Genomic DNA, 22038 nt, shown 5'->3' with positions numbered 1-22038 from the left:
TTGACTTCCTGGGGGCGCCTGGGTGGCACAGTGGTTGGGCGTCTGCCTTCGCTTCAGGGCGTGATCTCAGCATTATGGGATCGAGCCCCACATCAGGCTCCTCCGCTATGAGCCTGCTTCTTCTTCTCCCACTCCCCCTGCTTGTGTTCCCTCTCTCGCTGGCTGTCTCTATCTCTGTTGAATAAATAAAATCTTTAAAAAAAAAATTTGACTTCCTGGACATTGCCCTCAACAAATTGCTGTCATCCACACTTTTTAACTGTGTTGCCTGAAAACGTAGAATTTAAGTTGCTTTCACATCTTTTTTTTTTTTTTTTTGTAATGTGGTGGTAACTTAGACTCCATATTATAATTGGCAAGGAGGAACACCAAGTATCTTTTGGAGAAGCTTGCTTCTGATAATTTTTTTGGGGAGTCCTGGCCCATAGACATTTCTAATTTTCTTGAAAGACTCTGTTCTCCGTTCAAATTAGGTGATGACTCTTACTTGCTTGCAAGCCTCTGCCCTTGATTTTTCACATTCCTGCGCTTGGTGGGGTTGGAGCAACCCAGAGCCTGCTCAGCTTCCCAGATGGGCTCCACCTGCCTCCTCCTGGTTGTTGCAGCCTTCCCTCACGCTTCCTGTCTGGCTCACCTCCAGATGAGGCTGCTCATTTCCTTTCTCTGGGACCTCCCTCCCCTTATAGCCAAGGTTCAAAGGTTCCATAACCATTCAAAGGATGGGGAGGTCAACAGACCTGACCTGCAAGAGCCTCTGGCATCCCCGGGCTAACCTGGACTGGGACTGTGGCTCCAGAGCCCGTTGCTCTTAGCCAGAGGCCGTGGCTGCTGGATGAGCCTCGAGTTGTGAGCGGTGAGATATTCTCATCTGGAATTCAGGATGGACACTATGTCACCACTTACCAGTGTGGTATCTTTCTCCCTTCCCTCCTGGCTTCTCAGTGATTGCTTATTTTTCCAGTTGATTTTCCTAGTACTCAGTGGACTTAACATTGTAGGTACTTGATTTAGGGCGGTGGTGGAGGTAGAATATTAGTAAACTGGGGCGCCTGGCTGAGTCAGGAGAGCGTGCAACTCTTAATCTTGGGGTCATGAGTTTAAACCGCACATTAGGTGTAGAGATTACTTCCATAAATAAAAAAAATATTAGAAAACTCATTGCTGTAAAGGACAGGGACCATAGTCCAAAGCTCTCATCATAAGCAGGGAAGCTGTCCTTGAGGACACGCCTTCCTTTGGAAACCCAAGAACCCACTGCTTCTCCTGTTCAGACCGAAACCTCAGAGAGGCGGGCCAGCTGACTCACCTGTGGCCACATTCTTTTGCTAATTATCAAAGCTGATTAGCTGGATTTGGATGTGCTTGTCTCTGAGGCCCCTAATAATCTTTCCTTCCTTTGTCACCCAGCTCACCTGGAATTTGAGAAAGTTACACCAGTTGTGAAAATGTATCGCCTTTCAGAAATGAACCGCATCTTAATGGACTCCTTTGAAAACATGTGGAACTGGGATTCGGGAGTCCGAGTGTAATCTGGTACGCCTTGAGGTTGGGCTCTGCAGCGGGGGCACTCTGCAGAGACGGGTCCCCCTCCAAGCTTGTTTTCTGACTCCAAACAAACGAGTGGCTGTCCGACGATTGGCACGCGACCCGGTTTTGAAAGCACAACCATATAGGGTATTGTGGACTGGTAACCAGGGGCTTTAGAAAGTGAGGTCATGGAAGGCCCAGATGAAGCTCGCTTCATGCAGATCACAACTGCAGTTAATCTTATTAACACCCTGGGCCCGTGCCTGCTCTCACTGCCCCGCGTGTGTGAGGTAGTACGGGGCATGCTTTGAAGGACTCGCGCCTTTGATGGTGCAGATGGGGAACAGAAGCGTATACAGCCTGGTTTCTGGTCTTACAAAGGCCTTTTGTGTGCCCTTGCAGATTCATTGAGTTTCGAGAAGCAAACCAAAAACCTCCCGCAGATTTGATAAGCTGTACGAAAGCAAGGGTGGCTTGCAAATGCAGTCTGTAGATGGGGGCTCTGTGACCGGGTGGACGTGAGCCGTTGACAGCCGCCTTCCAGCCCCGGGCTGGGCCCAGGACTGTGCTCGGAGTGGAAGGTTTAAACTTGCTGTCAGGTTATGGGGAGGCAGGAGTAAACACAGGAAGCAGCCCACCAGGTGCTGCAGATGCGAGATCTGCCTGGACGGGGGCAGCCTCGGGGCTCCTGAGACAGGAAGTGAGGCCTCCTGTGGCTGGGATGGCTTCCCCAGGAGGTGAGGAGCAGAGTGGTGTGTGCACACGGGCTCTCAGGGGGGAGTCTAGTGTGGCTGAGTGGTAGGGGTGAGGCTGGGAGCATATAAAGGCAGTAGATGGCTCTTGGTGACCTCTCTCCCAAGTGCATGGAAGAGAGGCCTAGTACAGTGCTCCGTCCTTATAAGGTTGCAGCCTGGTTCTATTTTTGAAGTCCATTAAAAAAAAAGTCCTCCAAAACACCCACCTAGACTCCCTTCTGCTGTTCTCTTTGTTATTAAACAAGTAGCCTTGAGACAAAGAGGTGGTTTAAAATTGTCAGGTTCGACAGATGTGGTTTGGGTCTGCTAATATCCCTGAATGAATACAGGATCCACTCACTAAATGAATAATTAATGAAAGAAATATCTGTTCTTATATAATGTACCCATCTGTTCCTAAGAATGAATTTCATACTTAAAACATCATTACGGGTCTGTTTTCTTAGTTTCCCGCTGTGTGCTGATACGCGTTTATTTTCTTCTAACTTGCGGGTCTTCTCAGATCCTGTAGCACTCTGAAGTGCTTTGGGGCTCGCCGAGGGGGGTGGGAGAGGGAGAGGAGGAGGTACAGTGAGCACCCTTTCTGTCCACAGAACATCCCGGAGGAGCAGTGTTCCCTGGGGGTGTCGCGGGGGCTCTGTGCCCATTGCCCTCGTCCTCTCAGCTGCCCCCTTTGCCGTCTGCTTTTCCTACCCTGAGACGGCACTGATGCCTCTCTCCGTACGAGGAGGGGGAGGGGGCTGTGACAGTCTTCCTCTTCCTCTTTCTTTGCTCTTGGAAACATGAACAGCAGACATCTTTTATGGCTGCACAGAAGCCTGTAGTTTGTAAGCTGAATGTGGGCAAGGTGAGTCCCTGAACCCTCACCTAGAGGAAAACAGAGCCCCAGCTCTATATCCCACTGTTTTTAAACTCTTCCCATCTGGCAGGGGGAAAAGCTCGGGACTGGCCAGGATGAATCAGCATGCCATGGCCGTTCCCCAAGATAAGCGTGAGTCTCTAGTCGTGGCTCCCAGCCGATTGTCCACACTGGTGCCGTGAGAACGTGGCAGTGAGCAGCACCCTGTACTTTTAAGGTCAAGAACAGCAGCATGAGGCACCCCAGAAGCAAGTGTTCCTATTCTTTCCCTCAGGAATAGCATATTGTTGGCTCCAGAACCCAGTTGTCTCTGACTCGAGCATAGCGTTTTACCCTGCTCTCTTGCAGCTTCCCCCCACCTCGTTCCTCGCTTACACCTGTGCACGCTACGGTCTAGACTCATGTTGTCCGGTTGAGCCTGCGAGCCACACGTAACTGTTTACGTTTAAATTATTTACAGTTAAAGAAGAGTGACAATGCAGTTTCTCGTTGCAAGTGCTCACATGCCACACGTGGCTGGTGACTTTTCTTTTGGGCAGCATGGCTCTGGCTCCTCTCCCTCCTTGCAGAAGACGCTGTGGGATGGCGCTGGTGTATCAGCAATGCTGATCCTAACTGGAGAACTTTCTGGGCTCCCTCAGCATCTCTGCCTACTTTTAAGTCTTTGAGGTTGTGGAACCAAAAGTGAAGAACGTCTGGCAGGCATCGAATGCAAGTGCAAAGCTGTCCCCTGTGGCCCTTGTCACGCCCAGAACATGCTCCCAGCCGAAAAGCCCCTCTCTGTGGGTTTAGCTCTGTGTGAGATTTCTTTCCTGTCGTCATCATAGGGGTTCCACTGTGCACACTGGAAAGACCTTTCAGGACAGTTTTTCCTGCTAACACGTAGTTCAGCAGCATCTAACTTGACCTGTGGAGGGTTTCTTTTGAGCCCCCAAGCTGCTTGCTCACTAGCTGCTGGAGAGGACTTGCTTACTGCTGGGCTTAAATGCAAACCTGCTTTGGTTTCTGCTGGGTCTTCCCGTGATGGCGGGGGAAAGCTGTCTCCCAGAGAAGATTTTTCGTTTTTGGTGAGGTCCACAGCACTTCATTTGCTATCTTTGTTGGAGCAGGGTCTGGAAGGAGGACTTGTAAAGAAGTCGTGATCAAGGCTCCCTTCCACCTGAGCTGGCCCTGCCTCCATTCCATTTGCAGCAAGGGCCCCGTGTCCCGAGACAGGGCAGTACCTGGTGTTTCATTCTGGACCAGGACGGGTGCTTGTCCTCCGGGTAGCGCCCTGGGGCTCGGTCTGTTGGGGACATCATCAGGTGAACAGCTGGAAGATGCGATTGAAAGTAGGAACTCATGAGTTTGGAATCTCACCTCAGTTCGAGGACACACCTGTTGGTCTGGTCCATTACCCTTGAACGCCGACACAGGCTCGCCCCTGCACCTGGCCAGGAGTCTGGGGGCGCTGGGCCCAGCCATGGAGACGTATGGACGCTGTTCACTGAGCCATCGGCGTCAGGAGCTGTGTACCCATTGTCCTCCACTCAGAATCTGGGCTAGTTGCATTTTTCAAAGGGACTGTCGTTTTATTTTTTTAAAGAAAACACGCCGGGGAGTGGGGCGGGAGTAGGACAGAGTCCACGAGGCTGCCGGCCACGAAGATGCAGAGAGGCAGCTGCCACAGCTGTGTCCTAGCTTTAAGCGCTTGGCACCGGGCCGGGCGCCAGCGGGCACTCAGAATTGTTGAATAATGAGTTGTGTTGTATTTTCGTAGCCGCTCCATAAAGTACGTATTGGTTTGCACATGTTTCAGAGATGAGAAAACAGACTCTGACGGGTTAAATAGCTTGCCTTTGGTCCCCAAGCTAGCACCAGTGATTCAGAGGTGGGCCACAGTGGGGCAGGAGCCGGAGGCCACCTCTCACTCGCACCCGGGAGCCGGTCCTTTGGTCGCTTTATCTTGTTATTATTGTTAGATTTTTAACTTAAAATATTGAGATAAAATTTCGAGTTCCAGAGAAGTTACAGCCAGAAGGGCATAAACAACTCTCAGACCCTTGGCCCAGTTGTAAAGGGCGTTGGAAGGGCAGTCTGGAGGTCTGGATTGAACCTGGGATGGCCTGTTGCGCTGAGGACACCGGCTGTGAGCAGGGTGGGGCCCTGTGGGGGGAGGTTGACGGGGAAGCAGCAGCCCTGTGACACCCCACCCAGGAACCAGGCAAACCCCAGAGCAGCCCCCGGGCTTGCTGGATGAAAACACTAGAGGAGAGGGCAAGGTTTATCATTTTCTGGAAGAACGGGGATTCTGGAGGTTTGGAAGCCTATAAAAGATAAGTGGCCTGTAAAAGAGAGGATCTGGGACTGCCGGAGCAGGCACACCTGGGTGTGGCCCCGGGAGCAGTAAGGACACATTCAGACGGCTGCGCCCCATGTGTTTCCTGTCCTTGCCAGCGCAGGTCGAGGTTACGTCTGTACTGTTTTCAAGATCTCTCCTGTGCTTGCCACACAGGTTTTGAAAAACCCCTCCTTCTTTTTCACCTTTTGGCCCTTGTACCTGCTCTCTTCCTTCTGGGTTGCATGTTTTTTCTCCTTCTCACCCATAAGGCCGTCTTCCCAAAGGCATTGCATTCAGAGGATGGGCAGGAGGGTTCTTCCCTATGGGAGAGGAAAGGGGGGGGGGTCTCTTAATTTTAAAGGGGTAAAACTTGGGAGGTTTTCCAGCTCTAGAGCCTTCCTCCAGTTCTGACACTAAAAGAAACCAGTGTTCTCCACTCCAGGGCCCGAGCTCATTACCTCTGTGCCTTTCCCCCTGCTTTCAAACTCCTTCGCCCAGAAGCTGCTAAGTTACCGTTTCAGAAGCCTTTTCCCCTCGACCTTCCTCACTCCTACTCAGCCTGTGCCCGACAGGGAGCGCCGAGATGGTGGCGGTGTGGCGCCTGCCGTCCCGCGCTCGGGCGAGGGCCTGGCACACAGCAGACACTCAGTAAATATTTACTCAGGGCGCAGGCCTTGGTGTGTGGCCGAGGTGCGCAAGTGCTGTGTCAGTCGACTTCACAGTACGGGGTCGAGTAAGAGAGGAGATCTTGAAAGTTCTCATCACAGGAAAAAGAAATTGTAACATGTGAGTTGATAAGGCCTGCTAACTTGTGGTCATCGTTTCACAGTATGTCCAGTCCTTCTGCAGTACCCCTAAAACAGATACAGTGTTGTGTGTCAGTTACAGCTCCAAAAAAAAAAAAAAAAAAAAATCAGGGTCCCAGCCTTTTAAGGTGTTAGCTGCTTCTCGGGGATCTACTTTCCAGTTGATCCTTTAATAACAGGGTGTTCTTCCTTGAAAAGATCTTGAAGGTCCTTGGGGCCACTTCTTTTCTGTTACTGCTCCTTATGGTTTCCTTGGTTTTTAATCTCTGAGAGGGAAGGATAGTTGTTACACAGGCATGTCTCAGTTACGCCTATGTGGGTGATCCAGGGTAACGTTCTCTTTCCAGACCTGCCAGCTCCTTCCATTTCCCTCAGGCTTCTGGGAAGGCTGACGTGAGGAGGAGCTCCACGCTGGGTGTAGAAATTGCTTAAAAATAAATTCTTAAAAAAAAAAAAAAAAAAAAAAAAAAGGAATTCACTAAATTGACTTGACCCTGCCTCTTTGTTCGTAATCACTCTATCCCTTCTTCTTTTCATTCTCAGGCTTCTCATCTTATTTCGGTAGTAAGCCCTAGGGTGGACATACGCTACCGTATTTGTGCAGTTAGCTGTTTTGTTCATTTTAAAATTTTTATTTATTTTAGAGAGAGGGGTGCGGGGGAGGAACAGAAGGAGGGAGTGGAAGTATCTCAGGCAGGCTGCACGTGGGGAGCAATGTGGGGCTGGATCTCCCGACCCCGAGATCATGACCCAAGCCATAATCAAGAGGACGTTTAACTGACTGAGCCACCCAGGTGCCCCATTTTGTACTTTTTTTTTTGGGGGGGGGTACATTTTTCATGGGGGGCTTTGGTTGCCTTGATTCCTTAAAGGGAACCATCTTGCTCCATAGGTCACATGTTAGGCCAGGAAGCACCTTCAAGATGATTCACTCTGGTCCTTTTTATTTGATACGAAGTGAGGGGAGTGCCCTTGGGTCAGTGAGCCGAGGGCACGGGATTAGTGGGCTGCAGATGCTGGGTCAGAGCCCTGGCCTGGCTGGAATTGGGCTTCCTTGTCCCAGCGCCCTCGTGCCCTGTCGGGGCCACATCTCACACTTGTGAAGTGGAGACCTCTTACTGTCCACTTCTTAGTTTTTGCTTTGGAGAGCCTTTGGACAGTCTGTACTGAAAAACGAACATCGGAACAAAGCCTCATTATCTCTTTTAGCTGTGGCTGGTGGCCAGTGAATTTGGATCGAAAGAGCCGGGCAAGCAGAGAGGTGCAATGTATGTTTTTAATTTCCTTAGAAATAGCCATCGAAGCTTCTGAAAGGTTATTTTAATCTACAGCTTTTTTTTTTTTTTCCTTTCCTAACCAGTGATACCAAAAATAGGATTGCTTTGGGGTTTTATGTTGGCAGACAGAATGCTCCCCCAGGGACTCTGAGGCTCCCTCCTCCTGCCGGGGAGCGGGCATGCTGTCTGTATTTCTCTGGCGTTACGAATGCTGAGCCAGGTGACTTCACTAGGACGCTGCTGAACTTGGGAAGTTACTGACCTGTATAGTCAGCTTCCCGCTGTGTGCAGGCTTTGAATTCAAAATACCTGACACCTGAATGAATCAAGACCCATTTTATGTTTTGGGTTTTTTTTTTTTCTTTCTTTCTTTTTCTTTTTTTGGATTTTATTTATTTGAGAGAGAGAGAGAGCAAGCGTACTAGCTCCCCATGGGAAGATGGGAACAGAGACTGGCTTGGGTAGCCTGTGGCCGCGAGGATCGTCCCAAAAGAGACACTTCAGAAGTTTTATTGTGGGGGATAAATCAGTCCATATTAGCTGCTCTTCCTCTTTTTCTCTTGAAGATTGTTAGGACCCTTCACCCTTTAAGTTGCTACTGTCAGGGTTGAATGTGACCATGCAGCCTTTCTTTAAGTTTTCAAACATCCAGTGCGGGAACAGTGGGGACCTGTTTGTGTTAGTGGAAACAACATGGAGGACCTGATTAAAATTGAGTTTGATTTTTTTTAATTTAAATATTTTATTTATTTATTCGACAGAGAGATCACAAGCATAGGGAGCAGGAGGGAGAGGGGGGAGGGAGAAGCAGACTCCCCGCAGAGCAGGGAGCTCAACATGGGGCTCTATCCCAAGACCCTGGGATCATGACCTGAGCCGAAGGTAGCCGCTTAACCACCCAGGCAGTCCCGAGTTTGGTTTGTTAACTATTTGGGTTGTTCCCAGACAAGCCACCCCCCCCCCCCCCACCGCCCCAGGTCTCAGGAACTAGAGTTACTGAAGGTTGGTAGGCTTTGGGACCAAGCTTCAGGTAAGTTGCTGCCATGGAACAGCTAAGTTTCTACTAGGAGGTGAATCTACTTAGAACTTGATCTATTTTGGAAACTGGAATGTGACAGCCTAACCAAGTAGACATATTCCAGTCTACTGGAATTAAATGCAACACAAGGCAGGTGTCTTGGGTAGTTGGCTTCCTGGGTCCCAGCACACTGAGGTTTGGTCATCTGTGATTGCATATTAGCCATTGCATAATGTCATGGGTTGGTTGAGCTCTTCAGACGGTAAACCATTGACGAATCCTTCAGTGGTAAGAGGGTTCAACTATATCGTCCTCTCCACGGTGTGGAGAGTCAGAGCGGGGGTGAGCCTGGAGAGGTTGGGGGGTGGTGAGAGTGGTTGGGCAGGGGAAATTTGGCTGCTTGTAAATTGACATGAGGATTTGTTCAGAAGGTAAATGACCTTCTGGTAGTTGTGTATAATTAGGTCATTGATGAGTGCCGGTTAACATTATTAACTACCATGCTTTTTGCTTATGAATATGGTAAAGCTGTAAAGACCATAAAGATCATAGAATGTGCTAAAGAGAAGCTGTTGGTATGTGTCCATAGATATTGTTTAAAATGGAAATGTCCAGTCTTGCAGGTACTCAGAGAATGGTGTTTGTACAGAAGGGAAAGTTAGCAAAGACAGTTTTACAAAATAATAACTAAGCGAAGTGTTGCTTTTAGCTGCTGACGGATTAGTTTATTCGATAGAGCCCTCAGGAAGACGTAGTCTGAAGGAATGAAAGCCATATTTGGTGGGTGACCCTGAGATTTGAAAGCGAGAAGGCGTGTGTGTTCGTGCCTGTGTGCGTATTTCAAGGTGAAGTGCTCCGGAGTTCTTGTGTGGAATGTGAAAAGAATCCTGGCTTATCTGCTTTTTTTTCTGTGCTCGTTCATGTGTCGCATGGCTTGTGGCTTGTTTTTCTTCTAGGATGTGGAGAAAGAGAAGGAAACCCACAATTACCTCAGCAAAGAGGAAATCAAAGAGAAAGTTCATAAATACAACCTAGCAGTCACGGACAAGTTGAAGATGACCTTGGTAAGCACCCGTAGTACTGTTCGCGCTGACAGATGTCAAGACAAATACAAACTGTTGGTATTACCATCTGCAGAAGTGTGATGGTCAGGGTATGCGGGACAATAAAACGGAGTATTTCTGCAGCTTTCGAATTAAAGCTGTATTTCGAAGTAGCCTTATCGCCCCATCGGTTTCTCCTTTAAAGTTTTATTGTGAAAGTGTCTGTGATCCCTCTGAAGGATTTGTAGCACTGAGTATTGCCGATGCCTGTTGAACGCAAAGGTGGTAACTCAGATTCTAATAAGGCTTAGGTCAGTTTTATCTTGTGCAATTAAATCTGGAAGTGTCGGGAAAAGGATTTCATGCCCATGAAATAGAATATAATTGAGCTAAGATTTCTCTCGGCTGGTTGTCGTGGAAGACGGCGACTGTAGTACTCACCCCCTCCCCGTTGTCGTTTCGGGCTTCTGCAGTGTGGTACCGAACGCTGAAGCTCAGTGGGGAGCGAGGGTGTAGGAGGGCGAGGGCACAGGGCTTAGTGGCAGGAGGAGGAGAGCCAGCAACAACACCGCAGTATGTATGTGCCTCACCCTGGACTGGCGTCTCTGCTCGTCCTCACGTTCGGTGACTTTCCTCGAGGCGCCTGCTGTCCCCTGGTGCCCCTTTCCGGGTCCCTTGCACTTCTGCCTCTCAGGCTGTTGACTGTGAACGGACAGTCCAGCAAAGGACACGGTGACTCGTTTAGAACAGGCCCTGCTGAATTCTGTGACCTTTGGGGAGGAGCGTTACATACAAACCCTTGTGATGGAGGATCCCTCGCCAGTGGGACTCCCCCGAAAGGGGGGAAGCGGGACGCGTGATCCCGGGATTGTTCATTACTCCAACAGTGATTCTGTTTCAGATGCACGTTTCATCAAAGGAGAAATACCCACTTGCCATGGGTTCTTCTTTCCTCCCTCATGGAGATGAAAACATGCAAGCTTCCATCTCGTTTCAAAAATAGAAATTTGAAGTGTTGTGTAATACTTTCCACAAGAATGAACGAGTGAATTAGTATTGTAAATTGATCTTGTGGAAAGGAAGAAAGATAATGGACCAAAAAGGAGGTTTTTTTATGTTTTAATTTAACTGATTTCTGTATAACACCTGAGGCTTTGTTTTAATAAAACATTCGAATGCATTTTTTTTTTTTCTAAATATCCTGGATGTAAAAAGGAAAAGTGAAGATTAGACCATGATTCCTAATTTTGGTAATTAAGAAATAGTCTCTACCATCAGTTAAGACAAGTGCTAAACTCAGCAAGTTGTGTGTATTAAATATGTGCAGTTTATTTGTATAAGAAGCATACCTCGGTGAAACGGGTAAAAATAGTATATAGAAGGAGGTGTAAATACCATGTTAAGACAAAAAAGACAAGTGCTTACAGTATCTGTAGTTGCATTGCAGCCTCAGCTGGTTTTGCACTGTTGCTGCTTGAGGCACCCGGGATGCATCGTCACTCACCCCGCGCTGTGGGATGTGTGAAGTGGATCCTCTAGAACATACCATGATAGCCACTAGGAATGGGATAGCTTGTTCCCGCACTGTCCCCTGCAGGCTTGTTTGGGTGTTTCCAAGTCCCACTAGGAATGAGAATGCTTGTTCCCGTACACCCCCCTGCAGGCTTGTTTGGGTGTTTCCAAGTCCCCCAGAGACCTTCCTTTTCTTTCTTTCTTTTCTGAAGATTGTTTTTATTTGAGAGAGCACACAGCAGGGGCGTGTGCGCATGAGGGGGAGGGGCAGAGGGAGAGGGAGAAGCAGGTTCTCCGATGTGCAGGGAGCCCGATGCAGGGAGTCCCTCCCAGGTCCCCGAGATCATGATCTGAGCTGAAGGCAGACGCTTAGCTGACCGAGCCAGCCCGGCGCCCCACGACCCTCCTTTTCTGTGTCCTAGCTGGTCCCCAGCTGCACGTGTTTCCTCTGAGCAGTTGGCCCCGACGTGTCCCCCACACATGAGTGAGTCTTGGGATCTGGCTGGCCTCTGCTCCGGTGGACTGTAACCTCTCCAGCGGGCCCTGACCTTTCACATGTGGCTTCAGAGGCGTCTGTCTCGGCCTGCAGTCCCCACAGCCCGAGGAGGCTTCTGTCGCCACATCTGCCCTCCAGACCCTGTCTCTGGAAGCACTTTGCCGGGGTGATGTTAGCCTCCCTCAGATCCTTCCCTCAGGGCCGATCTTGAGTGAAGTTCTGTCACGGAGCAGTCAAAGCAAAGAACAAGAGAAAGAGTGTCCCGCCTTCCATCTAACTGTGCTGTGCTTCCTGCCTCAGAATTCAAATGGGATTTACACTGGCTTCATTCAAGTCCAGATGGAGCTTTGCAGACCCGCACAGACTTCTGGGAAACTGGCTCCCAGTAGCAACGGCTGTATGAACACGCTTCACATCAGCAGCACCAACACCGTCGGGGAAGTGATCGAGGCCCTGCTCAAGAAGTTTCTCGTGACCGAGAGCCCTGCCAAGTTTGCACTTTATAAGCGTTGTCACAGGGAAGACCAAGGTACGCCGCCAGGGCTGAGATGAAAGTGGTCTCTGCTTTTTCATCTTCGTCCTCGTGAGCAGCAGGAACGCTGCTGGGTGTGTGTATCTCAGAGCCCAGGGCCAGGTTCTGGAAGCCATGGCGTTCGTGACTTGACTTCGTGTTTCCTGGCATCCCGTGTTCTTGAGCCGGGCAGCTGTGGGTCTGAGGCGCTGTGAGGCATGCACACGCGATGGGCATTTGTGGAGCATGTTGTGATGGGTGCACGGGGTGGGGGGGATCGCTTTGAATTTTTTTTTTTTAAAAGCCTTAATTTTGATGCTCTTCCGGAGAGAAAAGAATGCCTCTGTGCTTGAGGGTTTCACTCTCACAGTCCACATTTGATGTGCGTCTAAACGTGGGGTGGTCTGGGGGGACTTGCTTCCTCTGAGATTCGGTGGATGGGGAGGCGTGTGTGTGTTACTGCACGTTTCAGACTTACTGATGTCACTGGCACAGCCCTGGGCCCTAGTGTTTCCTGAGCTCGCCTCCCCTGCCATGAGGGTGCGGTTGTATCCAGAAGCACCACAGCACTGTACAGGAGCTCAGATGGTATCGTATCTTGCCGGCCTCGTCGGCTGCCTGCTGCACTCGAGCTGCCCAGACGGACAGTGATGGCACCCTGTTGAAATATTACCCTCGTGGCTGGCAGAATCTTTGAACGTGGCAGGCAATGCTAGTACCCTGTGTGTGTGTGTGTGTGTGTGTGTGTGTGTGTGTGTGTGTGTGGCAAGAGACCCATACAGCTGTGCCTGCAGCCAGCAGAGCCTGCGTTCTGACTCCTTGGTTTCTTTGCAGCTGCTCCTAATTCTAAATTAATCTATAGAGAGATTCGCTCTGATTTGTGTTCTTTGGATGGTATATTTTTACTGTTTTTTCAAGGGGTTGCAGATGCTTTCGTGAGTGTATTTATATTGCTTTCTAAAAGGAGTAGCAGAATGAATTACAAGCCCATCTTGGGACTAACTAATACCATTTAAATTCATTCTTGAGAATTATTTCCATTTCAATCAGGGCACAGTGCTCTTCAGCTAGAATGGAAATAGCATAGATTTCATTCCCCTGCAGGCTGTTCACGGTGAGAGGAGGAGGAGAAGGAGGAGGACGACGGTGACTCGGTGGCTGGGTGATGGGGCTGTTGCCTTGAGCTGGAGAAGGGGATGGAAGGCGAGGCGTATGGTCTAGGGAACGAGGAAATACCCTGTAACGGGCTGTTTGCTTCCGCAGTCTATGCCTGTAAGCTCTCGGACCGGGAACATCCGCTCTACCTGCGTTTGGTAGCTGGGCCCAGAACAGACACACTGAGTTTTGTTCTTCGTGAACATGAAATCGGAGAGGTGAGTTGAGTTCATTCTTGCTTTCACTGTGTAGAGCAGCTGGCCCTGTTCTACTGCTCTAGTCTAGTGATTTTATTCCCGCCCGGGCGGGGGTTGGGGGTTGGGGGTGGGAGAAGCAGGAGGTAAGAGAGCGTGCCTGCGCATGCGCATCTATCTGTCTGTCTGTCTGTCTGTATCTCTTGGGATGGGGAGAGCTGGTCTGTGGAGGGCAGCTTTCTGTGTGTTTTCGAATTTCAGAAACGAACCCAAAGTTAGCCTACTATATATATACACACACATAACTTTTTTTTTTTTTAAACAATATCTGTTCTCTTGGTTTATAATTCTCAGAGGTGGGGCGAGAGCAAGTAAGAAACCTTCCTCCCACCCGAAGGGCCCTTTTCACTCCTCCTACCTCCAAATTACCCTCATCCAGTTAAGTATGAAAGTCGATACTCTCCACATGTTTGCTACTAACATCTCCAGGCTCATTCGTTCAAGGAGATATAAAAGGAAATGCAATCAAAAAATGAAATTAAAAAAAAAAATGCAGTTTCTTTACCATGGAAGACGTGTAACTTTCTAGAATCTTTTCTTCTTGCCAGAGTGGTTTAGAAATTATGTTTGTATATGCATCATTTGCCATTTTCTCTCCAGGGAGGATTGAATTTAGGCCAGTTCAGTTGGAGGAAAAAAGCACTTTATACCATCCTTCTAGATCAGATGCCAGCTTTAAAACAGCACTTGACTAAATCTTGCAAGCCCTGGTCTCCGTCTTCTGCCTGAACAGAAAGTGGCACGAATTGTCCTTGTAGAACATTGTGTGATGCAGTGAGAATAGTTTCCACGTTGAAAGTTAGTAAACCAGGACTCCGCTTCCTACTGTTCCTCTTGTTCGTTTAGGAGCACGACCTTGCGTAAATCGTCTTTTTAGCCCTCAGTTTTGAAATCTGTAAAGTGGGACTAAAGATGTTAAAAGGTGGTTTTGAGTCACAAATTAAAAATATATATAAACATGCCTTGTAAATTGTTTATAGATCTGTAAGTTGGAGCTTGATTTGGGGAGTTCTAGGAAGACAGTGCTGTTTTAATTAACAGAATATTCTGATGTAGAAAGTTTTGTTCTCCTACTCCATGTTTCTTTCTTTTTTTTTTTTTTTAAGATTTTATTTATTTATTTGACAGAGAGACAGCCAGCGAGAGAGGGAACACAAGCAGGGGGAGTGGGAGAGGAAGAAGCAGGCCTCCAGTGGAGGAGCCCGATGCGGGGCTCGATCTCATAACGCCGGGATCATGACCTGAGCTGAAGGCAGACCCTTAATGACTGAGCCACCCAGGTGCCCCTCCTACTCCATGTTTATTTTCTTTAATAACCAGGTCAGAATTCTCCAGAAAGCCGCCTACCATGGTGCCTACTTGGTGGTTATTCCATATGTTCCATCTCTTCTGCTTGTGTTAGGTTATCTTGGGTCCTTTCCTCCCCACACCCCTGGGAGTTCCCTGTCAGGATTGTTCCTGGGGCGCGTAGGTGGCTCAGTCCATTGGGCATCCCACTCTTGATTTCGGCTCGGGTCATGGTTTCTGGGTTGTGAGCCTGAGCCTGGGGGCGTTGGGCTCAATGCTCCGCACCCAGCAGGAGTCTGCCTGGGATTCTTTCCCTCTGCCCTGCCCCCGCTTGTGTGCATGCACTCATGCTCTCTCTCTCTCTCTGATAAATACATCTTTGGGGGAGGAAAAAGAAGAAATTGTACCTGGCCAAGGCAGTGATTCTCAGCCCAGGACCCCCTTTTGGAAGAGGAGGATGTGTCTTAGAAGGGGAGGATGTGTCGTTTGAAAAAAATAAACAAACAAAACCCTCCCTGGTGATGCCAGGTACCTTTCTTGACCTTTACTGATCAATTAAAAATGTTTTCTTAAACCCCACAAATGTTTGTTCTGTGCCTGCGAGGTACCAGGTGCTGTTGGGGAAACCAGTTAGAGACTCGGGCAAGTGGCAAAGCCCAGAGAGTGAGAAGCACTGTAGCTGGAGTGTAGGTAGAGTGTAGGTGAGGGAAATGCTAAGCAAATCATTGTCATAATTTTTAAATCCTTTGTGATTCGGGCTACCATTGCTCAGTGAGAGCTTCTAATAGACCTCATCCTGGGTGGAAAGGAAGGAAGGGAGGAAGGAAATCATGGAGGACTTCTTTGAGGAAGTGGCATTTAAGCTGAGACTTGAAGGTTGAGTAGGCGTTTGCCATGCAGAGTGGAGAACATGGGTAAAGCTACTGAGGGTAATGTAATGAGTGGGACAGAGAGAGGGGAGCTAGAGGGGTCAGGGTCTTTCAGACTTAGCAGGAACAACCAGGGGATGCCGTGGAAGGATTCTAGCAGGGGAGGGGCATGCCTAGGTTTGCATTGTACAAAGAGTATTGATATTCAGCCTGGTTGCTGGGGAATAGATGGGGGAAGGGAAGACTGGAGTAAGGAGGTCATGGGCGGGGTTCTCCCGGGCTGGAGAAGAGGGTGGTGAATAAGTCGGGTGCAGCAGAGGCAGTAGAGAAGAGCAGGCCAGTTGGAGAGCTGCTTAGGAGCTGGTAAGATTGTGGGAGGTGAGAGAAGGTGGCAGTGATGGTGGTGAGTGCAGGGAGAGGGTGAGGGGAGAGGTTTCTGAGGCCTCTGTGGTCAGGTGGAGAGGGGGCCGGTCAGCCTTGAAAGCGTCTGTCTAGTACACTGAGGTCCCTGAGGTCTTTGGCACCAGGGAGGACTGTTGTGGAGAGCTGCGGGGGCGGTGGTGCAGAGGTGCGGGCCAGCCTGGGTGCCCTCGGGAGGGAGGGCTGGGGTGCTGGGGGAGGGCTGGAGTGGGAGGGAAGCCCTCCTCCCCCCATGTGCTCAAGGCCGGCATGCCTACGTTCTGACTTCAGCTGACTTCAGCGCCTGGCATCTCTCCTTGTGTCCTTGCACAGTGGGAAGCCTTCAGCCTTCCAGAACTGCAGAATTTCTTGCGGATCCTGGACAAGGAGGAAGACGAGCAGCTGCAGGGCCTGAAGCGGCGCTACGCGGCCTACCGGCACAAGCTGGAGGAGGCCCTCAGCGAGGTGTGGAAACCCGGCTAAGCGCGGCGTCCCTGCCGCTCGGACCGAGAGGCGCGGGCCCAGCGGACGTGCCGGCAGCCGGCGTCTCTCTTGTCGGAGGGCGCTCTTCTTGCCCCGCGATGCTGGGGTCTCCCCCCGCCTTGATGCCTAGATCTAGTTCCCTCCACCGGGCACGCAGCGTCCGCACCTTCGGCCTCCTCTGTCCGGATTCTGCCGCTTGTTCCCGACGGCGCTGGGGCCGCCCCCGGGCAAGCTGTGAATCTGGGCTCCTCGGAGCGTCTGGCCTGCTTGGAAGCAGGACTCTGGGTTTTGTTTGTTTTCTTACTTTACTCCTTTGTTCTAGTAAATTATGCGATGATGAAGTTAAGCGTAAGGATGTGCAAATGATTCTTTTTTTTTTTTTAAAGCTTAACAAGGAATCTCTCTGAATACTTGTCCCATGTTGAAACTACCTGTCCGGTTTTTTTTGTCTTTAAATGTCAGAGGAAGCGATCCACGTGAATTGAAAGGCACCGGAAGCTGGGAACTCCGAGGCCTTTGTGGAGGGTTTGGTGAGGAGTTTGACAGAGAACGCGAAGAGCAAGTTTGGAAGAAGGCGCCAGGGGCAGCGGGGAGCTCTGCGGGGCTGTGGTTTGGGTGAGGAGTGGATGGTCGTGGAGAAAGGGGTATTTGGTTATGACGTGAAAGCGAAAGCATTTGGTTTTGAGATGTTAAACCCATTGTGTAGTATTGCTTGATTTGCTGGTGAGTAAGATGTGGGAACAGAGCCAAAGAAAGTAGGAGCTAGACCAAAGGGAGGACCTGGGAAGTCTGCAGGTGCTCAGAGAGAGGACCTGGGAAGTCTGCAGGTGCTCAGAGAGCAGAGCGTCCGGGCAGGTGGACTGAGACGGGGGTGGGGGTGGGGGTCCTGCAGCAGGGGGCTGCCCTCTCTGGGGACCAGCCCCTGCACTCCCTTCTCGGAGTAGCTTCTCTGGGCGCTGGGGCAATGACCGAAGGCTAACTCCTGTTGCCTCATGGTCCCGGTCTCCCCCACCCTGGCTGTTTCTGAGTTGAAAAGGAGTCTGGGTAGGGGCGGCTGTTTTCCTGTTAGCTGGGAGAGTTGTCAAGTAGAGAGCTCACAGCATCCTTTTGTGACAGTCACTCTCCTTCTTTCCGTTTTCCTTTTTTCTTCCCCTTCCCCTCTTCCTCCTCCACTCTCCCCTCTTTTCCCTCCCCTTTCTCTACTGCAGTCTGTTCTTACATAAAGTAGAATAGGGATGTGGATTATAGACCCAGTGCCATCAGCTCCTCCTTCCAAAAGGAGTACTTGACTGTAAGGAGGAGGGTGGCCAGAAAGGGAGGAGCCTCCCCCCCCCCCCCCCCCCCCCCCCCGCCCAGCCGCCCTTGAGCTGACCACACAAGAGGGGTTCTGTTTGGAAATGCTTTAATAACAGTGCATGTTCCTACCAACCAAAGAAAGGCCTGTGCAATAGAAGCCTTCCTTAAAGCAGGTCAAATAACCTCATTTTTTGCCGCAGTCAATCTGAAAACAACAGGAAAGCTGTGCTGTGGTTCTAAAGGGGCCTTATAATCTATTTTAGTCTAGATATATTTTGTTTATAAATTCCCAAGGAATTGTCAACACTTCGGTGACACCTAATGGATTCTTTTTGAAATTCCAAGGTGCTTCATTTCTTTGCCTCTTAAGTGAACTGTGCCTTTACTGCATTTCCGTTTCCCTCTTGGTGGCACTTCTGCCTTTTCACAGAGCACCCGTCTTGTTGGAGGCAGGCGTCCCCGGTGGTTCTGCTGTGCACACATGTCACTGAGACAATCATACCTTCCTAAGCTTTGTAAGGAGAGTTGGGGGAGAAAAAAAAAAGGTAGAACTAGCTATAAAATATGTATGGCACATCTTGTTTAATTTTGCATGTAACTTCTTTTTAGTGCATCGATGAGGTTTTAGTGACATGGTCACCCAACACTTTACCTTTATTGTTCAGGGAATGCCTTCATGATTTTTGTGCTGGTTTTACTGTTCAGACTGTGGCATGGGTTTGAGTATACTGTTATCAACCACCTGGTCTTTCAGTTGCCCACCCAGTAAGTTTATATTTCGTGAAGTATTTGTTTCTCAGATTAAGACACTGTTAGAACCTAAAGTAGTAGCTGATGGTTATCTGTGAATTTTTTTTTTTTTTTTTTACTTGAAGTAGATTGTCTAAAAATAGGCATCCTCCTCTGTAGTATCCAGAACCTCGCTCGTTGTCGTGTGCACTACAAGTTGCAGTTTGGAAAACTTGCTGTATTGAAATTCTGTCAGTATATAATTCTTGGAATACTGACGGTCTCTCCCAAACACTGGTTCCTGCAGCAGCATTTTTCATGCATAAAAGAAGAAAGGCCACTATGGCCAAAGATTTTTAAAAATCATTGTACAAATTCTTATGTTAAATGAAGCTTTGCTGTAATACTGTTTTCTCTTCAATATGTGATGGTACCGGAATGTTGTTAAATGAAGGGGGTAGTATTGCAGGGGAGCATTTTAAATCACAGAAGTAAAAAAGTTATAATATTTATAATTTTGGTGAGTTTATTTTTATAGGGAAGATTTTTCTTCCCTGCAGTTGTTTCTGGAATGGCAAATTGTTTCCATTATTAAAAGTTGAAGTTGTTAGCTGATGTGTGTTCATGTGTTTTTATTTATGATAATAATATGCCAGGTAAAAGGAGGTCGCAGGAGTGGGACGAGCCGCTTTTGCAGATCCACGAGGACATGTGCTGGAGCGCAGTGATTTACTAGGCTTGAGTGGGGCACATTTGTTCTCCCAAATGTTGCTTTTCCTTTGTCTTATCCTCTGGGGAAGAAAACCCTAGCTGAGTGTCTGCCCCTACAGCACATTCCTAAAACAATTGTTTTAATTGTGAAATATACATACATCCAAAAGTGGCAGCATGTGAACAGAGAATTGATACAAAGTGGACGCCCTGTGGCCCCTACAAAACAAAGCAGGGAGAGTATCCTCCCTTCTTCAGAAATCCTCTCCCTCCACCTCCCTTCCTGCCTGTAGGTCTATCCTTGAAACAGACCACTTTTGGCGTTAAAAGCGTTTGTATTTTTTGGTCAGCATGACTGACCCACGCGGGATGGTGGGATGGGAGAGAGTGTGGGGGTCAGTGGTGATTGGGTGTAGGCTCCGTGGGCACGCCCGCCGCTGGGCTCTAGGCAAGCGTTTTTGCTGCTGCACTGCCCCCTAGAGGTGGTGGTGAAATAGGGGCAAGGCGGCACCCACTGGTGAGGGGAAAACCTACCAAGAGATGTTTTAGAAGTGAAAATATTATAGAAAATGATGGCTTTGTATAGATCTCTATGATGAAATATCCAAAGGAATCTAGTTTGGGAGTTCAGCTTGGGTTACTACCCAGGGTGCAGGAGGTTTTTGAAATTTTTATCCCTTAAAGGGAGTTAGTTTCCTACCCTAGGCTTTTTGTCAGAATTTGTCACCAACTGATAACTTGTTTAAGTTTTCTTATTTTGCAAAATCCTCAAGAATGGTATCCTGCCTTTTGTGTTTGGGGAAAAAAGGGGAGAGGCACCTGGGTGGCTCAGTTGGTTCGGCTCAGGTCATGATCTCCCAGTCCTGGGATCTAGCCCCACATTGGGCTCCCTGCTCAGTGGGGTCTGCTTCCCCCTCTTCTTCTGCCCCTCTCCCCAACTCGTGCTCTCTCTCACACTATTTCTCTCTCAAGTAAAATCTTCAGAAAAAGGGGGGTAGTCTCTATACTGTAATAGCAAATTCAAACAAAGTGTTTACAGTGTGCCAGGCATTATTCTAAAACCCTTTATATGTATTAACTCATTTTCTCCCCCGTGAGGTAGGTATTGTCAACATTCCCATTTTACGGATGCGGAAGCGCCCTGAGGTCCAGCAGCTTCTCGCAGCCACTCGGACTGAGTGGCAGAGCGGGTCCGGGCTGCTGACCGTCCTGCCGCTCCGCTCCCGGTGGAAGCTCTATCCAGTTTTCCAGTTCAACTGCCGGTTAAAAGCCCGTTACGTTGCCTACGATGGGCAGTTGGTCGGAAAGCAAGCCTCTGGGTGCGGCTGGGATTTAGGGGAAGTGCAAGGACGGCCTTGCTGCCTGAGCGCCCTGCCGTCCTTCGGTGGTGGCGGTCGTTGCGCATCCCGTTGAAGTGATGGGGAGAACGAAGCATCTGCCGGCGTTTTCACTCTACGGGTTCTGCTGTGCCGGGGACACCGACAGGGTAGCCCGGCCGCGTTCTATGGCACTTAGCACGATAAGCCCCGGAACCACCCCGAGGGTAGCCCCAGGGAGAACTCAGGGCTGCCGTTTGCGGAGGCTGGAGCTTGACTCCCGCAGCGAGGACGAGTCCCTCCCGAGGAGCGCGGGAAACCAAGTACTGAAAGTCTTGAGCGCTCACACTCGTCTGGGGTGAGTAACTTCATGCCTAGTTAGGTGTGCACAAGAGCAGCTTTGTGCAAGGATGGGGGGAGGGGAAGAGGAGTGCGCAGCATTAAAAACGAACAGGTGAAATGTCATCTGCAGGGTTGTATTTTGTTTTTTAGGGGATTTTGGTTGGTGCTTTTTCGCTTCATTTGGTTCTTTTGGCAGACCTTTCCCTAGAATTCTGCAAGGTGAGCCTGGCAGGGTAGGGGACAGACCCTTCTGATCTTAAATCACAGTTTCCAGAGACACTCGTGACTCGTACTTGGCCGAGGTAGGACTTGGCAGCAGCTGAACCCCGAAAGCGCCTCTCTCTTCCCCTTTTGGAAATGTGAATATTGGCATTTTCACATGTTTACACACAAACAGCAGAACACCCCGGGCTGTTCGTATACTTCAAAAGAAGTTGGGGTTTTGGCTTTGTTTTTGGAAGGGCGTTACTTTAACTAGAAAAGTTGCTTTGAGCCTTTCTAAATGAGTCTTAGCTTTAGTGCATCTGGGTTTTAAGTGGCACAGGAGGGGGGGTATTTGCAGCCTCCCCTTGTTTTTGGCACCCTTTATTGGCAAGAGGGATTAAAGAAACCCTGTGCCGATCCTTTCTCTGAGGTGGAGTGCCGGGGGCTCTGCTTTCAAGGGCTTTCTGATTCTTCTTTTCTCTCTCTCTCTCTCTCTGCCCCCTCTCTCTTAAAAGAGAGAATCTTAAAAGATTCTCTTAAAAAAAAAATCTCTTGAAAGAGAGAGAGAGAGGGCAGAGGGAGAGTCTTGAGCAGACTCCGTGCTGAGTGCAGAGCCTGACTTGGGGCTCGACACGGCTCAATCTTACGGCCCTGAGACCATGACCTGAGCTGAAACCAAGGGTTGGAAGCTTAACTGACGGAGCCACACAGGGGCCCCGAGGGCTTTCTGATTTTCAAGTGCAATAAGATTTGCTTAAATTCGAAGAATTCTGGAGCAGCACACTACAGTCCTTGAATTACTGCTATTGCTGGTAGGAGGGCAACAGCTTAAACTCCAGTGTTTCATACTGAGCTATAAATGGGGTCTG

General features: G+C 49.3%; 1 protein-coding gene and 1 long non-coding RNA gene across 4 annotated transcripts in view; both read left to right on the top strand.

The window, feature by feature from the left end:
* RASSF3 (Ras association domain family member 3) overlaps positions 1–16716 on the top strand; it is a 65929-nt gene extending 49213 nt beyond the window's left edge. The window contains exons 2-6 of one of the 3 annotated variants that reach the window (XM_087868999.1): positions 9519–9626; positions 11914–12142; positions 13388–13497; positions 14662–14813; positions 16422–16538. In XM_087868999.1, coding sequence (XP_087725125.1) covers positions 9519–9626; positions 11914–12142; positions 13388–13497; positions 14662–14778 — 564 coding nt within the window. In that variant the 3' untranslated portion in view covers positions 14779–14813; positions 16422–16538. Of the gene's footprint in view, positions 1–9518; positions 9627–11913; positions 12143–13387; positions 13498–13827; positions 14097–14661; positions 14814–16421 lie in introns of those variants that run through there. The other 2 variants (XM_045789664.2, XM_045789665.2) reach the window with 2 other exon arrangements.
* Positions 16717–16975: 259 nt separating this feature from the next.
* LOC148108682 (uncharacterized) lies at positions 16976–19211 on the top strand. The gene is made up of 2 exons (XR_015727201.1): positions 16976–17366; positions 17399–19211. It is a non-coding gene; the product is annotated as an uncharacterized LOC148108682 (long non-coding RNA).
* The last annotated feature ends 2827 nt before the right edge of the window (positions 19212–22038 follow it).

This window comes from Ursus americanus, chromosome 17 (genome assembly GCF_024610735.1).
Source record: "Ursus americanus isolate L20-20 chromosome 17, mUrsAme1.1.p, whole genome shotgun sequence".
Taxonomy (NCBI): Eukaryota; Metazoa; Chordata; class Mammalia; order Carnivora; family Ursidae; genus Ursus; species Ursus americanus.
This window is presented reverse-complemented; position numbering and strand designations above follow the sequence as displayed.